Here is a 20,000-nt window from a genome sequence, read left to right on the forward strand (position 1 = left end):
GTGTAGAAATTTGCATTAACAAGCAATTGAACAGGTGTACCTAATGACTTCATCTTTAAAAGCAGCTGGATTCTGTTTCATGAGTTACTGACAATAAACGTATCAAATCTAATTTACAAATTTCTATCAACTCCTTCACAGGGTAAACTGTTCACTCATGTGGGGATAGTTCTGGGTTTTTTAAAAGAACAATTTACAGCAGGTGTCAGTAAGAACGACCTCAAACGGCATCTCTTGCACTTGGTTTGGCATCAAAATCTCATTCCATGTCAAAGCATTTATGACATCATCTCCCAAACTTCTTTCCCATGTAGAAAGCTTTCTGTTGCTTTAGTGCTGGTTTTGTCCATTTGTTTCAGTTTTCAAACACTGTATTTAGTTAAACAAAAAATCTTATGCCCAACAATATGATCACATCTTGCCTTTTTGCCTGATACACGAAAAAGTAATAATTGAATTCAGCATCTGTTGATTCTGAGGGATACAGGACATAAAGACCAGATGAGTTTTGGTTGATCTGTATTTGATTAACTAAGTTATCCTGAACTGCATTGTGATAAACTCCTGGGATGAAAGAGCTATGAATAGTCAGTTTCCATTTAAGTTTAAGGATATTTTATTCCCCTCTTAGCCTGCGAGCACAAACATTGTTGCTGAAACATTGTTGGAGGTATCGAGACAGAATATGAACCCTGAAACTCTAACATAACACAACCAGATTCATAACAGCCAGCAATGTAGTAAGACATCAGACATGACAACTGTCAAAAGAAAATTAGATTCAACTTCAACTTTAAGAGTAATTCTGATTGCAGTTAAAAGCATTAACTCTGCAAACAGGACAATCTTCTGTTCAGCAAACTGCCTAGTCAAGTGATTCTCGACCGCATCTGCGCCTCTGAGTCAGTTGTGACTAGCCACTCTAATTCAATTAAGGAAAAAACATTTCAAAACTTGATATTTAAGGAGGAGAAATAAGAGGTTATGCACATCATAAAAATGCACATTTCACCTAGTGTATTTTGGCTCAACACTTTTACAAGAAGCCAACTGGAGTTTTGAAGTGGTCTGTGTACGAGTGGGATTATTTCTTGCTCTGTCTCTCTGGATATAGTCGCCACCCATGATATCTAAGTCTAAACTTAACACGCAAACACACTCTAACACATTAGGGGTGGAGTAGAGAGAGAGAGAAAACATGATTTGTGTATGGATGTCCAGCATGTGAACAGTTTGATTGATGGGCAGCTTAAGAACACAGAGTGATCCTTATTAGAGGCTGAAGACTGCCAGCTCTGAGGGATGCGTGGGCATGTCCTCCTTGGTAAATGATCAGGTGTTTGACTGTCTGGTAGGAAGGAAGTCCTTATTAATGTTGAGGGGAAGGCTGAGGCTCAGCAACCTCAGGCATGCCTGCCCACACACGCACATACACACACAACACACACACTCCCATCCAAACAGCATAGGCAAACTCTCACTGCGGTTCATTACTGTACAGGAGAGCCGGTGTGCTCTTACAAGAAAAGTTCTGATTGGGAACAGATATCTACAGCTGTGGAGGTGTTAAAATAAATCCATTGACATCTTTTACTGTATTTTACCCCCCCCCCCCCCCGGCCATGAGACTTTATTCCCATCTTTTAACCTAAATTTAAATATTATTTGGTCACAAGATGCCAGGATAGCATGCTGGAAACCCAAAATGGGCATTTTTGCAGTGAGTTGCCTATTTAGACATCGAGCAACACTGAGAATATGTCCACACAAATATTACATATTTTCACCCAGATGAGCATCTTAGCACAGTTTTAACCAGCACAAAGACAGCATAAAAAAACATGCATTCTATTTAATGGCCAGCAGGGGGCGACTTATCTGGCTGTCTTAGCCGTTTTTCGCTGATACCTACTTGGCTCAGCTTGACTAGACTCAGTTTTAAGGGTTTTCCATTAGGTGGCAGTACCTTGTACCTTGTACGGGGTTCCAAGGAATCGAAAAATGTGAGGTCAGAGTGCCTGCCACAGATTGGCTAGTCAGTGACTCACTCAATGAGTCATGAGAGCATCTTCTTCACAAAAATCCAAACTGCCTTTTTTGAAATCTTTCAGCGAGGAAAAAGGCTGCACAAAGAGCAACACTGTGGTATCTGAGTCTGACCAAAAGCCAGCAGGTATACTATTGCCTTGACGTCCTCCATTGTTTTGGTGTTTGTGTCGCATACAAATGGCGTCACAAGATGTTCGGCCACATTGGAATAACGACCCCACACACGATAGGTGATACTAATTTCTAGTGGGAAACATCTGAAACCGAGTTGAGTCGAGTCAAACTGAGTTGGTACTAGTGGAAAACACTGTCCCGAAGACTTCATGTACCCAGACTCCGAGTATAGCATTAACTTAGTCATTACTAGAGTCACATGTCTTGTCAATCACGTCATTAGCCAGTGAGTGTCAGGTGAGGTGTCCTCAAAACCAATACCAACTGGGAAGGGATACTGACGCCAGCATCATCATTTCTGAAAATCAGTTCTTTTATAATGTTTTTGCCTGTACATAGAAAAACACAGCCAAAATTTCAAATTAAAATGCAGTCAAAAAACCCACTGGAACATATTGTGGATGCTGGGTGTAAATATTGTAATATTGTAATAAGTCAGACATTTTAAAGCAAAAACATGGGAGTACACTGCTCAGTGATAAATGTAACCATAAACAGACATGCTTATTTATTCATTTGCCAAGAAAGAAAAGAAATCACTGTCGTGGTAAATTTGAGCATCTCTAACCTTATCTTAGTGCTGGAAACAGAAGATATTCAGCTTGGGTTAAGGTTAGAACTAATAAATAGTCTGCTATGCTCACTGGCTAGCTTACTAACTATATCTGCTGTTTAGTGCTGGCGAGGTTAAGTAGGTTTTGTGGAAAGTAAAGTGGTGAGACTGAATTTAGTGGCAAAACCAAAACAATGAGCTAAAAAGTGGAAAAATACTCGGGTTATATTTCCCCGTGGACTCATTATAGGCGTTCCTTTACACATGGGACCCACTGTGTGCAGCTTTAAAATCTGTACCTTTAAACACCCTTTTGGGAAGGCGTGGGAATCCCCCCCTTTCCCCTCACTGACGTGTACAGAAATGCCAGCAACCTGTGAAATGAACACATCACACCTACACAGCCACTTCACTCCCACCATTAACACTGAACTTTAAGCGTCTACAACAGCTCTTTTCCCCCTGTAATCCATCTGCACCACAAAGCTCGACTCTCCTTGGGGACAGTGTAACATAAACATGTTCAGCTTGCCTCAGTATTTCCAAAGCCACCCACACAAGCCATACCCCATCTGAGAGAAAGGGGATCTGGGTCTAAATCAGTGTTTCTTTATTTAAAATTCTCACAAAACAAACTTTTAAAAGCTAATTCCCTTTTGCTCATGCAGCTGAGAGGCAATGAAAGCCCGGCCTTATGTTACAGGGTTGTGAGACCGTGGGCAGCGCAAAACAAACAGTTGTGAGCGCTGCCTTCCTTCCTTTGCTTTACAAGGGGATGCAGATTGGAGAAATATGTTGGCTGTTGTGAGCAAATCCGCTTCATGGACTTTGACTGTTGGAAAACCACAGTCGGACAGAAAACAAGCTGCCTGGCCAGAGCTCATGTTTGAATTAGACGCAGTGTTGATTTACCTCCTGCCCAGAGTATGTAATCAAATGTCTAATGGACTCACTGCTCATTAGTAAATTAACACTTTTGAACATTTACATCATCAAGGCCGAACACGTGTTTTCAATTTATGAAATGGAAACTTATTTTTGAGTTTTTGCTAACAGGGTGGAGATATTTTTCTCTGTATGAAGCTTTCTGAAAAATACTGAACATGCCTCATCAACCGAAGGCCAACGAAATGCCACAACACTTCTAAACACATGCCTCATAAAGTTTTAAAGAGACTGTAAATAGCTACTTTAAAGGGTTTATAAATGCGATATTGTGGTTTACGTTAAAATACTATCACGCCAAATTGCTCTCAAGACAATCACATTTAATACAACAGCTAAATGGGCAGAATGCTGATGATTTTACAAATGTATACAGAGTTTTAATTTCATATGTAAACCACAGTAGCTTTATTTTACCTGCTTGACTTTGGTCTTCATTTAATTTTATTAGGCTATGAATCTGTTCATCAGCACAGCTCTACAGAGACATAAACACTACATCCATGAACAGCGTCCCCTCTCATTTAGTCATTTATTACTGCTGCTGTAATTTATTGTGTCTCAATACGTAGATGACCGAGCTCATGTAATTTTAAATGTTTGTCTGTCTGTGTTAGTTAAAAACCCCAGTAACAAAAGATGTGGTTGTCAGTAAAAGGACATGATGTCACTGTTCACCACATTTGACTACTTTAGGTTTATAAACAAACTTGAAAGTGTTTTCACCAAAACAACAAATCCCATAGTTGAATAAAGCAGAATTAATAGATACTCTTAGAGAGCTCTGCTGAAGGCCTAATACTGAAACCTGCCAATAAATACCTTTTTTTTCCCATATAGCAATAGTGAGTTTGACAATGAATTAGCTTCTTTTGAAACGTGTTGTCTGACTGCCATGCACCCTTTATTTTAATATTATTTGAATTGCATTTAGTTTTGATTGCCTTGTTAAGTAAGGCGTAACAGTAAATCTTTTACTTAAAATGCATCTTTGATAGGACTGCAGCAACAATTCTTTTGCTTACTGATTGCAGCTGATTAGAGTATACACTGACTAGTTACTTTGTTAGTGTCCAACTCCTTGTTACCACAAATGTGACTCTCTAGGGTTTACAGAGAATGGCAGAGGAAGGCAACAGTAACTCAAATAACCCTTTATTACAGCCAAGATATGCAGGAGAGCATCTCTACTAACATAACCTTGAAGCAGATGGGCTACAGCAGCAGAAGACCACACTGGGTAAGAGTGACAACGCCTGTCTGCTAACTGGTCTGATGAGTCTAGATTTCAGATAGTAGGCTCTGAATGTGGGAGAAACGACTTGAGAACATGGATCAATCTTGCCTTGTATCGTCTTAAACTGGTTCCTTGAACATGACATCACCAGATCTTAACCCAGTAGAGCACCTTTGGAGTGTGGTGGAAGAGAAGACTCCCATCATGGACGTGCAAGCAACAAATCTGTGAGAATGGTGTGATGCTATCATGTAAATATGGAGTAAAATCTCTGAGAAACCTTTCCAGCACCTTGTTGCTGCACAGAAAGATAATCTGAAAAGCATTTTTCTTCTCTCCTTCTTTGTATAACTTCCCTAGTGGCCATTTAGATCCAGCCTAAGCTCATTTGATTTTTGACAATACTTCTTGGGAACTGTAACTTAGTCATTATGCATGTATTTAATCCCCTTAATTATCATCTTATTGGAAAGTTTTTAAAGCATAATTTGCTCACTAATGTATTATGCCAAGTTTGAACTTTCCTATTCTCTTGTAATGTTGATATCCTCTCATGGACTGTGGGTTTTAAACAGTGTTCAGTGTTCTCTAGTTTTCTTAGAGAAGCAGAAAATTGAGAGGTGAAAACTGAAGCCTGGGAGTGCCGTGCCAGTCACTGTGCCCTGGTGAGAACGAAGCGGGTGGCCTCGCTCGACTCAGGATAAAGCTGTCCAGAGGCTGCCTTCAGCATCCGTGTCTGTCTGCCAAGCACTGCTAGCATGTCCCAGGGCAGGCTGGGAGGACAAGACCGTTCAACAAGGCCTCTACATTGAGCGCAGTCCATTTAAAATAACCTATGGATAAATAAATAAAGGACCTAAGTTCACTGTACAGTAATTGGCCAGGAAACCAACAGAGACAAGCTCATTTACAGTAAATGCATCAGCTTTGAGTCGCTGAAGTGCACTTGGCTAAAACTGCATTATAACGATTTGGAAATTTCAAGTGAAGCATTTTTTTGACATGTTTAAATATTCACAATGAAATGTCTCAGAAATATTACTCACTGGGAAAACAAAACAGCATTTGTGTGTCACGGCGCAAGTAAATATAGCACCATGTTAAATATAGAAACGTTATAGTGAGTCTTTCTAGATAATGGAAGAGCGACTAACACATCAAGAAAAAGACACATTTTAATAATAAATGATTTCATTTTTATTTTCAAAGACATGCAGAAATGTACAGATCTCTGTCTCTCTCGCTCTGTCTTAAGCACACACACTCACACACACACACACACACACATGCATCTGCGCGCGACACACACAAAGTGGTTAGTCTGGCCTACCTTGTTGACCCACTGGCTTAGCTGTGGTTGCACGCTGGACGCAAAGCACTCATTAATGATTTGAGCCTGCTCTTCGCTTGTGCAAACAAACAGACTCAGCCCGTCATTACCGTAACACCATGTGTGTGTGGTCTTCTCCCTCAGACCTCTATTGATTCTTCAATTTTCACAGGGGCTGGGGCAACGCAAAACGGCGTGATTTGTCAAGTGAGTAAAGGACATGGCACATGCTGGCTTGTGGCATGTTATAAAACAGTTCACACACTGGCGGGCGCATTTTTCATCAGCCTCAAATATTGCGCAGTAGTTGATGCAGCGGGTAGGGGCGCGTTCCACGGGCAATGCCCCAAGCCACAAAACGTAAAAACACCACAGTAGGTTTAACGTCGCGTGTAAAATGCAATTATAAACCAGGGTGCTTCTCCCTCTCCACCAGCTCCACTTTCTGCCCTCTGACAAAGCTATCTTTACACTGTAAGCATGGCTGTGTCTGTGATGCTTGGCACCTGGGCAGCAGTTTATGGTAATGTTTTGGGTGATAGGTCAGGGACAGGAGGGTGGTGGTGGTCACTGGTGGTGGCCCTGTGGGGCTTTAAGCCACGTCCAACTGCCCTGGGACCTGCCTCTGAGGTCAGATGAGAGGGGGGCATCAGACATTGAGCATATTGTGGTTTGGAGGTGGGTGAGTAAGGAATAAGAAGCAAGAAGCAAGAAGCCCCCCCTCTTCCCTGGAGCCTCAAGCACAGGGCTACTGCAGAGAGTCAGGCACCTCACCATTAACATCTGCCAAGAGAAAAATGCTAATGTGGTGGGCTCTGCATAAGGCCAGGTCAAAGACTCGAGCTCTGGACTTGTTTTTTTCCCCTTTTGGAATCAGTCTGAATCACATTTAAGTAAACCTTGATCAGGCACGGATTAATCATAAGATGAACAACATTTTAAGTTTTCACTAGAGACAAGCTTTAACATTGAATAGATGAGTGTAAGAACACTTCAGCAATGCCAGGCAGGAATCATTTAATCTTAAAAATACATTTCACAGGCAACATGTCCAATGGCAGATTTCCTGTCTGAAAAATAATGATTTAATGCACCTATGCTGTAGACTGAGTCTGGACAGCATGCTTTTGTCCTGGCAGGACCTCCCCGACTCACTGTCTCCAGGAGCTTGACATTTATGGTTAACATTTTTTTAAAAAGGAGTTGTAAATAAGAAATCGGCCCCAAAGCATTACCTGAGAAGGATTATTATATATTGGGCAGCAGAAACAGACAAATCTTGCAGCTACTTGCAGATCAAATAAATGCATGTCGGAGGAGGCCGTGTTTGGGTAACCCTGAACAGGAATTAGGTAATGTTCAGGATGTACGCCTCTTAAAGCGTGGAGCAGTGACCCTTCTGTGACATTCTGACTGAACAGGCCATTGTGCATTGTGGGTGAAAGTCTGTATTTGCAGCTGGAAACAAACCCAAAAGCTGTGAATTGATATATGTTATACAATGGAGATGGAGGTGTGAAATACTGTGTTAAACACCCTGAGCTACATTCACAGTATTGTTGGGATCCAGTGTTTTTCAGCGACTGACACAAAAAAATTACAGTAAACATCCATCCATCCATCTGATCACACCTAAAGTCAATTTAGAATCAGCAATTAACCTAACCTACGGCATATCGTGAGGATGGATGGAGGATGGCAACGAATCCTGAATTTAAAACTTGGGGTGAATTCTGCAAGGCCAAAAACTATGACTATTCCAGCCATTTTCTCCAAAGAGGAACTCTGAACTCTATTACAGCCAAATGGAAAACCAACAAGCTGATCATGTTGTTGCACAATAGCTACAGACCTTGATCATGTTGGCACATTATAATGAGTGATAAATTAAGCCATATCATTGTCAAACTTTACATGTATGTACAGGGAGTGCAGAATTATTAGGCAAGTTGTATTTTTGAGGAATAATTTTATTATTGAACAACAACCATGTTTTCAATGAACCCAAAAAACTCATTAATATCAAAGCTGAATGTTTTTGGAAGTAGTTTTTAGTTTGTTTTTAGTTTTAGCTATTTTAGGGGGATATCTGTGTGTGCAGGTGACTATTACTGTGCATAATTATTAGGCAACTTAACAAAAAACAAATATATACCCATTTCAATTATTTATTTTTACCAGTGAAACCAATATAACATCTCCACATTCACAAATATACATTTCTGACATTCAAAAACAAAACAAAAACAAATCAGCGACCAATATAGCCACCTTTCTTTGCAAGGACACTCAAAAGCCTGCCATCCATGGATTCTGTCAGTGTTTTGATCTGTTCACCATCAACATTGCGTGCAGCAGCAACCACAGCCTCCCAGACACTGTTCAGAGAGGTGTACTGTTTTCCCTCCTTGTAAATCTCACATTTGATGATGGACCACAGGTTCTCAATGGGGTTCAGATCAGGTGAACAAGGTGGCCATGTCATTAGTTTTTCTTCTTTTATACCCTTTCTTGCCAGCCACGCTGTGGAGTACTTGGACGCGTGTGATGAAGCATTGTCCTGCATGAAAATCATGTTTTTCTTGAAGGATGCAGACTTCTTCCTGTACCACTGCTTGAAGAAGGTGTCTTCCAGAAACTGGCAGTAGGACTGGGAGTTGAGCTTGACTCCATCCTCAACCCGAAAAGGCCCCACAAGCTCATCTTTGATGATACCAGCCCAAACCAGTACTCCACCTCCACCTTGCTGGCGTCTGAGTCGGACTGGAGCTCTCTGCCCTTTACCAATCCAGCCACGGGCCCATCCATCTGGCCCATCAAGACTCACTCTCATTTCATCAGTCCATAAAACCTTAGAAAAATCAGTCTTGAGATATTTCTTGGCCCAGTCTTGACCTTTCAGCTTGTGTGTCTTGTTCAGTGGTGGTCGTCTTTCAGCCTTTCTTACCTTGGCCATGTCTCTGAGTATTGCACACCTTGTGCTTTTGGGCACTCCAGTGATGTTGCAGCTCTGAAATATGGCCAAACTGGTGGCAAGTGGCATCTTGGCAGCTGCACGCTTGACTTTTCTCAGTTCATGGGCAGTTATTTTGCGCCTTGGTTTTTCCACACGCTTCTTGCGACCCTGTTGACTATTTTGAATGAAACGCTTGATTGTTCGATGATCACGCTTCAGAAGCTTTGCAATTTTGAGACTGCTGCATCCCTCTGCAAGATATCTCACTATTTTTGACTTTTCTGAGCCTGTCAAGTCCTTCTTTTGACCCATTTTGCCAAAGGAAAGGACGTTGCCTAATAATTATGCACACCTGATATAGGGTGTTGATGTCATTAGACCACACCCCTTCTCATTACAGAGATGCACATCACCTAATATGCTTAATTGGTAGTAGGCTTTCAAGCCTATACAGCTTGGAGTAAGACAACATGCATGAAGAGGATGATGTGGACAAAATACTCATTTGCCTAATAATTCTGCACTCCCTGTAGATTCGGGTGGGGGTGGTGGTGGTATTAAACCATTTTAAATGTTATTTTGAGTCAAAGTAACACACACAAGGGCTGGGTAATGGGAAGGGTTTAATTTTTTTAAAATTTGTTTTTAGGTAAGTTGGAAAAAAATGTATCATATTTGAACCCCTTCAAAGATCAATACCACTTTCAAATTATATCATTAAGGCAGGCAACAAACTATGAGCTTGTTTAAAATAAAACAAGTCATCCTCCAATCTGGTAAACAAGAACAACTTTAAGATCCCGATATTGGCTATTTCCTGATATATCAGTATTGACATTTATAATGGCCAATTAATACAAATATTAAAAGGTAAAGAAGAGATGTTGTGAGTGTTGATGTTCCGTAATTTTTCCATCAGGGGGCACTCTGTGTTTTCTCTGTTAGCACCACCTGTTTGAAACTCCACAAACACAACAACCAGCTCATCCGAGCAGAGCTGGCCAGTAAATGAGTAGACTTGTGACAATAAACTATTATTTTTTAAACTGCATTGCCATGTGATCTTAGCAATGGCAAATATTAGGGAAATCTGTGTATATTTTGTGTGTCTGAAGGAAAAAAACTTCGGCTGATTTTTAAATCACCAAATATCGGTATGAGTCATAAAAATTCTATATTGTTCTCCTTTCTCCTTGTGTCCATGTGGAGCTGTCTGCGAAATGAGTGTACAGAGACCATCTACAAAGTGAGAGACTGAAAAATGACTTTGCCGGAAAAGATGTCATGTAGTTGGCACTCCCAGACTTCAGTTTTCACCTCTCATATTCTAAAACTTGGATCTTGTCCACACGTGCTTCTTCTTTGCATGATAGAGCTTTGCTCTGCCTTTTTGTGAACATTGTCACGGTGAACTGAAAGTGTTCCTGAGCCCATGCAGTGATTTCCATGCCTGATTTTCCACCTTGTCCCTTCCACACAGAGATTTTTCCAGATTCTCAGTATCATTTGATGACATTATGTGGTGTAAATAATTAGATATTCAAAGTCTTTGCTGTTGTATGTTGAGGAACATTATTTGTAGATGCAGTTTTTGTAGACTGGTGAACCACTGCCTGTCTTTACTGTTGAAAAACTAATGTGCACTCTTAATACTTTTCATACTCATGTTACTGACCTGTTCTCAGTTACTCTAATTAGCTGCAAAAATGTTCCCCCAGCTGTTTTATTTTTTTGTAGTACAACTTATTTTCAAGACTTTTGTTGATCCTAACCCAACTTTCTGAGACATGGTGCTGCCATCAAATCCAAAATGACCTTATTTTTCTACATTTTTTTTCCTCTCAATTTAAACATTTGACCAAATATGGGTTTTGAGATTAGAAAGTCAGTGGGTTCCATTTTTATTTACATTTAACACAGTGTGCCAAATTTTTTCTGACATTCTAGAAGCTCAAATAATACAGGTCAGGGCAGGGTGGGGGGATAACTCAGTAGGCAGAGTGTTCGCCCCATGATCAGACGGTCAGGGTTTCCAAATTCACCGGTACCCTGAGGTACCGTCCCTACACACTGCTCCCCGGGCACTGGATTGGCTGCTCACTGCTTCGCTGAATGAATGGGTTAAACGCAGAGAGTAATTTTCCTACAGGGGATTAATAAAGTATAAAGTGTATACCCCCCCCCCCCCAAAAAAAAAGAAAAAAAAAAGAAAAATACCCCAAAAAGAAAGTCCATCAAAATGATACTTTAGGCAAAAACTGTTAAATATATTGTAGCTGAGTATTTGGTCAATTTGATGCTTATATTATTAAAATCTCATGATCATACAATACAAAAACAATGCGTTAAATGTGCCACATCCCTAGGACTTATAAACATGATAGTTACACTTCATAGAAGGATATGCATTTTTAAAAGTTCCTCCATTTTAAATGAGTTTGTTAAAAAAAAAAGTAAACTCAACTTAATACAGATTTCATTTCATTCACTAAAGTATGTGCTTGATATTCAAAACCTGCTCTTAAATAAGTGACGATTTAAGCATCAATAAACCACCAAACGCAAAGAAAACAGAGCGGATCAATTTAACATTTTGTCTCAGGAGTACTTGCGAATAAAAATGGGCCCCTGTAGCCGAGCTGATGAAAATAGCTGAAGGTAAAAAGGAATAAAGAGCATTCCTTGGATGACAGTTATGATTGGTAGGTGTGAATGATCTGCAGAAAACTCTTCCAACTTCCCACAATTCGACATTATGAAGCATGCCTCAGATGAACTAACTGAAATGGTCCATACAGAAATTTGCTGTTAAAAAACCATTAAGAGGGGAAAGTAACTCTGCAAAAGTCATTCTTCAAGTGAGGTTTTCCAGGATAACAAACCTGAAGTTCTCATGTGAACAAATGGTCAAACGATCAAAGTCCTGACTGCGTAATAAAGGAACCATTATCAAACACACATTAAAACTTAAAACGTTATTCCTTGCAGCTGATTATTGTCACATATTTATCTCAAATGAGCTTATACTAAACTACAGATGTTAAAAAGAAATTCTACTGCTTTTATTTTTACTAAAATGTTTTAATCCCTCTTAAAGAACAAACAACATTCAGAGTTAAAGACGAACTTTGAGATAGTTATAATATAATAAAGGATGTTGACTGCGATCATAGGGAACTGCTAAAATCAAAATTATACATCCACATGGTGACTCTGAATGCAATTCCACAACAAAAGCAGGAACTGTGACTGCATCTTGAGACAGGATTTATGACCTAATAGGGTGGGCCAGTGCAGGCAATGGGTAAAAAGCATCTAAGAATAGATGATGAACTCTGAATTTAAAGATGAAATGAAGGTGTTTCTGGGAATGCAATGTGTGTCAATGCCGGTTGGTTCCACATTTTTTGAAAGTAGAGTGGGCGGGTGTGTATATGTTCTGTATGTGCGAATGTAAAGTAGGGGCAAAGTGAAAAGGATGAAAAACCGACAGGAATACTGTTCTGTGTTGAGAGTGCAATTTAGCATGAATCAAAAGCAGCTTTCCTGGCTCCTATTCCATATGCTGCAGTCTGCCAGGAAATGGGATTTTTTTCATATTTCTTGTAGGTAAAGTCTTTGCAGAACGGAATCAGATGAGGTATTTTTTCCCTACCAAATGTTTAAGTGTTGGAAGTTTGGGGCAGACTCACTGGCAGGAGAAGAAAGCTAAAATTTGGGAGACAGCAGGGGGGTCCGCCATATATTTGTCCTAGCCCCAAACCCTTTCTGGACACCTTGCTGAACTGAATCATGACTGCTTGTAAAATACAGAGCCCTCTATTAAATAATTTACCACCAACTGGTCTCCAGACTGCCCTGAAGTGATTCTACTAATCATCACTGCACACAGAAATTATTTATGGTTCCTTTTCATGAGGAGAAATGCCAGTTATTCCATCCAGTAAAACAGCAAGCTACAGCAACTACATAAATGACTCAGGATTTTGAATAAACTGTATTTACTGCCTTAGAAATAATATATAAATATTAATAGATGAACAATTGCGGAGTCTGTTCATCGTGTACATTACATTGCATTTTTTTACATAATAAAAAAAAGACTTACATTTAGACTTACATAACCAGCATTTGAATAAGTGCTGGTTATTATTGTAATAAACTGCAGGCACAACGCTGGGTTTCAGAAAATCCAAATGAAAAGAAAGAAAACCAAATAGTGCGTGACAAAATTCATCAGTAAAGCAATTCAAATATCCCAGCAACCTAAACAATATTTAAGAAAGACAAGACTAAATCTGGAGTTATGTACAAACTGTCTGACAGTTAGTCAGACAGCTGATGTTATAGGGAAGTCTTTTAAAAGGACTCAAAACACAGGAGACAGAGTAAGAAAACAGAAAGCAACCGATTTCATTAGCCCAGGTCAAGACTCAGAGACACAAAGTCCAAAAAGCAAGAATATAGAGGGGACCAAACTAGACATAGCTGTAGACAATCAAGACAGTGAGGGAGGGGAGGAAATAAACTCAACACAGGAAACAACTAACTACCAAAGTAAACTTGAATCTAACTCAAAGGACAACTTTTATACACAGACACAGACTCGCTGAACAAAAAGAACACTGAGGAAACAAAGTACAAATAATAGACTTTATAAAACAGTAAGGAGAACACAAACTAAAAGGCTTAAAATACAGGTGTGCATAATATAAACAGCAATAACTGTTAATAAAAAAAAACAAAACACAATTAAACCAAAATGTCAACGGGCAACTAGATCTCACAGACCACACACACAGAAATGGACACAGGGGAGTTTAAAATATTAAACAAAAACATGGAGGAAGGAACAAAATATGAATAGTAAACTAGATAAATGCTAACAGTATATAGATTTCTAAAATATGCCGATTCCAGATTCGATTAATAAATCAAGAGGCTTTATTTCACTCTGCAAGCAGACGACAAAAATTACATCATGACAAAGGGTCTAATAAAAAATTTAAATATGGATTTCCTATTTAACTACTTTTATTAATATTTATTTTCCATTAGTCTGATTTCAGCTTAGTGTGAGAGTCTTTACTTCATACAGCAGTCATTTATGGTGATGGTAGTTTCTCACTTACATGCTTTTACTGCAAGTGCACCTCATCTTGTGGAGTTGCGCTCATAAGTAACAGGCAATAGGATATTAACTGAGGTGACAACAAAACATGGTCACATGTATAATAAAATCTTCCTGACGAAATGTTACAAACGTAAGCATGGATGAAAGAAGCCAACAGGGAAAGCACCATCTGAACTAGTGAGCCACGCAAACTCCAGGTAAGTCAAAAATTTGCAATCAAACAAAAGTTGTTGGCATAGCAGTGCGAACTTTAAACTAGAGGACCCTTGGCTTTTAGCTTCCTCCATGCTATGTTAACTCTATTGCTAGCATCCAGTGATGTGCTTTGTCATAAACATACAGAAACATTAGCCTGCTGTCACAGATACCAGACAAAGCATGCATGATTAAAGATAAAAAACAAGTGACAAAGCTTGTAAAAACAGTAGAGTTCTATTTAGCTCAATACAAATAGCTGTGCCGCATTTAGGACTTTAGCATGGCACTGGTAGCACGTTTGATAAAACATAAATATATCTGTTTTGTGAGATGTGCAATTATATAAAAATCATCAAATTAAGAAACTATTCCAAAAACTTCTTTGTTTGCATACTGGTCTAGTAAATTATGAATGAATGTAATTTTCACTTATTTTTTAGCCCAGCTTTTCAAATGGTGACAGGAGTTGTAGTTCAAATTAACACTGTAAAATCTGACCCATGAAATAATTGCTAGAAAATTCATATTATTTTGAAACTCTAATGTTACTGAAACTTGGGGCACTTGAAGATTGAATGTCAATTTGTATATTTGAGTTTAAATTTTTTATTATTTTTGCTACATCTGGCATTTCTGCACAATTTATTGCTCACAGTAGCACTGCAAGTGTCTGATTGTGTACATCAGGCTTTTCAGGGAAAAAAAACAAAACAAAGGTTCAAATATAAGCAATACATTATATTTAAAAAAGACACTCCTTCTTGCTGCATGCACGTCCACACTTGGGACATGATGCACTGTCTGTCAATGTGAGACTAAAAATACATGCACTTTTAGTCACAGAGGCACCTCTTACGTGAGAGTGCCAAGCTTTAACAAGTGCATTTATTAAATCACTAGGCACTCGAGACTCGGTTCAGCACCTGAATATGCATAGTGAACCTCAGGTTGTATACAGCTGCCTTAATGCAAACCTCAGTAGTCTCATTATGAGCTGAATATGAAAGATACCTCAGAACCCACTGTAACCATTCGGTGGTGAGCTGGTTTGCAGAGGCAGAGTGGAGGTGAACTGAATGGTCTGCAGTGAGAGGCTGTGGGTTGGGTTTCTCTGAGGTTATGGTCATTCTCCCCTGGGAAAGTGGTTAGGCCTGGCTGTTTACTTTGGAGTAACCCTGCCCCTCCCCTTATACCATTCACTCTCTGCTTGGTAACTCGTGATTACCTACACTGGTGCACACCTGTCATTTCTGAGCACCCAATGAAAAAATACTAGTAGACTGCATTTTGAAAGTATGGCGAAATTCCATAGAAATTCCTCTAAATATATGTTTATTCATTAGTTTTTTTTTCAGTACGCTGTTTGTTGTGTGACTGGACTTTGCATCAGTGCCACGTTCATGTCACAGCAGGTGTGAGTGAAGGGTTGGTGGGGAGTGAGAGTGAGGTGAGGGTTGGGAGGTTGGGCAGGGTGTTAGCACTGGACTTAATGGGTAGGGGCTGAGGTAGCGCATGCATCTTCACCCAAAGAGGAGTTTGACTTTCTCTCAGTGCCTGTTCTCACACGGACTCACACAGGCTCACACACAGAGCTCTCAGCTTGGCTCAGCAGCTCTGACTACCGCAGATGATGCTTCAGTGCGACTTCACATGAGATTACTGCAGGACTGAGCAGAGTTGTGGCTCTGCAGCTGATGGGCTTCTCTTCTTTCTATCTTTATCCCACTTTTATTCGGACACTGGGAAGTTATAAATAGCTTAACACACACTGTTGGGAGGCAAATTAATGGAGCCGACTCGGAGGGGATTTCCCTAGACTACATTTACACCAATGGATCTGCTCACAAGTTCTGAATGGGCCAAATTGTGTTTGGCACATTAATTTTCACACATCTTTTTTGTGAAATCATTTTTGCAAGAACATCAACACTTAAGAGCTTACGGTTTTTGGGGGGGATTTTCACTGGAAACAAAGTAAGTTTAAATGTTTATATTTTTAGAGGACTGTTTAAAGGCTGTGTGTGTCATTTTTCAGATGAAACGAACTCTACTGAAAAAACAGACACAGTTTAGGATTAATTCATTACTCATTAGAGAGACTGATGATATTTATTGTGTTGCTTTCGTGTTTGCCTCAGGGATGTGCTCTATAGTCGTGCTTCATCAGTGGAGTCTGGCTGTGTTCTTGCTGTGCTCTCCGGTGACTCTCGATGGGAGACCAGTTGATGCACTTAGTAGCAGAATGTGAGTTACCTTTGTGATACCTTTAAAAAAATGAATAAACAGATTCTATGCAAGATCTCGAAAAGCTGGCAATTTAAGAAAAAAATATTTGAGATTTTCTACAGTTTGAATATTTTAAAGTAAGGCATGGGATGTTTTCTCTGTTTTAGATCCATATCAAACTCAGATTAGTGACAGCTCTCACACTTGTTTATGCTGCCACCTACTGTATTGAGGTTTCATAAAGCCTGACCTAAAATTTATAATAGCCAACTACTTCTTCTATTAACTTAACACTGAGATGTCAAATAAAATTTAAAGTTGGAACAAAAAAAGTTCTTAAATCAGGGACTGACTGAGAATCAGACACTTTATTAATCCTAGAGGAAATTATATATTCCTCTGGGATTAATATTCAGCAGTAATCTAAGAGATATCAGAGACTGAAACGGATTTCTAATAGTCCACCATGTGGCTTTTTTACTACCTTTGTTTTTGATACAATTTAATCTAACTTTGGCACTTTTTTTTTTTTGCTGTAAGGAAGAGGTCAGTAGGCCACGCCCAGCTGATGCATGATAAGGGCCGCACCATACATGAGTACACGCGCCGCATGTGGCTACACGAGCTGCTGGAGGAGGTGCACACAGCTGATGATCGTGCTCCACCTGCGCAAAGCAGAACCTCGAGCCAAAGCTTCAGTGGAAACCACCAGAAGCCCTCGGGGGCCACCAAAGATCTCTCTGACAGGTTCAGGCAGGACAGAGTGGGCCCTAACCTCCCTCAGGAGACCAACAAAGCTCAGGCTTATAAGGAGTCACTTAAAGTTGCCACCAAGAGGAAAAAAAAGGTGAGGCTGGGCCGGCGTAGAGAAAACGATAAGAAGAGGAGGCGAGCACGGTCTGTTCTAACAAAGGCGCCACCACGGATGGCTATCTAAAAGCAAAAAATTAAAAAACAGTACCCTTTATGTGGTACTGCACTAAGACACTGACGCAGGCTGACTGATGCCTGACAGACTAACGATGCCAGACTCAGTCACTTTATATCTTAACCCTGAGTTTGTGCTTGTATATTAATATTTGGCTTTGTTGTTTGTATTTTTGCTGTAAAACAATCTCACACTTCATTTTAGTTTCATGATAACACCTGCTTAGGTCCATATTTATTTGGAAAATCTTTACAACTCTGCAGCCCTGATTTACTTCCAAGCAGTGATATGTTTTGTAGTTTCAGATGTATGCAAGTAGAGCACGGGAGGAAGTATTTATTTCCTATACATGATAACTTCTACAAATAATGCGATGCTGGGCAACCTGCTTTTTGTTTGGCTCTGAGTGCTGACCGTTATGGACTTACACACAACAAACTGGTCAATGAATACATCAGTTCATAATTTATTGTACTTTAAAATGTATATTTATTTTGTGAATGTATTTCAGTGCTGCTGACTAAATTCCATAATGCACTTTAGCTATATCCTGTATATGTTCTTTTGTGGTTGAGATTATGGTTTAGTAATTTTTTTTTTCTATGATGGTCCTGCTTTTCTTTCACACCTTAGATAACTCAGCGTATGCTTCATTAAACCCACTTAAATCACTTAACATTGGATTTTTCTTTTACATTAAGCCAGAATCATCTACTGGACAATGTTCTGCACGTGCACTGAGGGCATACTGTATAATTTTCCAGTTATTCAAACATTAAATATGTAGTCCTTAGAGCTATTTTTTTTATTCTCTGTGTCTTTATTACCAGGATATATGCAGCTCAAATGGAAAATCTGGCAGCCAAAATGATTTGCTGAGAAAAATTATTCAAACAATTTGATTAATTGGGACTCCTTCTAAAAATAAAGCATTTAATGGTTTGAATATTTAATTTTTGACTGTGAGACCAAAAGAAAGCAAAAAAAAAAGAAAAAAAAGAAAAAAGAAGCTTATAAAGGCACTGATAATTGTGAATTTGTTATTCAAATTATACAAATGTAGAAAATAGGAGAAAAGTTAGAAATGGCAAATTACTAAGAGAGTAATAATCCTCTAAAACCATGGTTCAAGTCACAGCTCAAGTCTTTAGAGAGGACTTGTGCTAAGAGCAAAAACCCAAGGATAGAAATTACAAAACTTCACAAAAACTAGACAATAGAATAGTTGAAAAATGTTGCCTGGTCTGATGAGTCTAGGTTTCTGCTGCAGCATTTGGATGGTAGGGCTAGAATCTGGCATTAACAACATGAGAGCATGGCTCCATCAATGGTATCAATGGTTCCAGCTGCTGGTGGTATAATGGTGTTACGGATATCGTCTTGTCACACTTGAGCCCCTTAGAAATGAAGTGAGCATCACTTGTATCCCACAGCCTGAGTAATGTTGCCCAGTAATCGCTTTTTCACAGTGTACCCGTCTTCTAATGGCTGTTTCCAGCAGGATAACTTGCTCAGATCATCTTAAACTGGTTTCTTGAACGTGATCATTAGTTCACTGCACTCAGCAGCCTCCACAGTCACCAGATCTCTACCTGCTGGACCACCTTTGGCATGTGATGAAACAGGAGATTCACATCACCAATCTGCAGTAATTGTGTGATGTTGTCATGTCAACGTGGACCAAAATTCCTGAGGAGCATCTTTAACATAAAAAGTTAAGGCAGTTCTGAGAGCAAAAGGGGATCCAACCCATTATAAGTAAACTTGGCGTACAGTACTCTTTTATATCCTATAGATGTATGTATGCAATATATACATTTTCTGACAACACAAGGGATTATTTGCATCATCAATAACTAATCTGAGCTAGAAGAGCCTATTGTGACCGTGTGTTGCCTTTGAGATCACTACCAAGTTGCTTTTTTTATTTTAACCAGCACTTCAGAATAGAAACATATTCCATGAATTCTGTGAATCATATAAGATTACAACATTCTCTGAAAAAACGTTTTATTTATCCTATAACTGATTAATTATTATATTATATTGTTATTATAGTGCTCATAGTAAGTTCTCCCTCAAAGTCTTTGAAAAATAGTTACAAATGCTGTATTATTATCAAGATAAAATAGTACGAATAATAGTAAGTGTAACATTTGGGTCAAAACAGACGTTTAAAATGTTTGCTGAAGGTAGCAGCGTGAAAAAACAGTGTTGTTGACTTTTGGCATGAACAGAACACAATGAAGCTGTTAATGTTCCACTTGAGA

General features: G+C 39.3%; 1 protein-coding gene across 1 annotated transcript; it reads left to right on the top strand.

Annotated features, from left to right (window-relative positions):
• The first annotated feature begins 16,082 nt into the window (after positions 1-16,082).
• Positions 16,083-18,486, top strand: LOC146382872 (parathyroid hormone-related protein-like). Its single transcript, XM_084932524.1, has 3 exons — positions 16,083-16,550; positions 16,715-16,820; positions 17,343-18,486. The coding sequence occupies exons 2-3, from the start codon at positions 16,717-16,719 to the stop codon at positions 17,737-17,739; spliced, it is 501 nt and encodes a 166-aa protein (XP_084788650.1). The 5' UTR covers positions 16,083-16,550; positions 16,715-16,716; the 3' UTR covers positions 17,740-18,486.
• The last annotated feature ends 1,514 nt before the right edge of the window (positions 18,487-20,000 follow it).

Source organism: Perissodus microlepis, chromosome 7 (genome assembly GCF_051167445.1).
Source record: "Perissodus microlepis isolate ML-2025 ecotype Zambia chromosome 7, ASM5116744v1, whole genome shotgun sequence".
Classification (NCBI taxonomy): Eukaryota; Metazoa; Chordata; class Actinopteri; order Cichliformes; family Cichlidae; genus Perissodus; species Perissodus microlepis.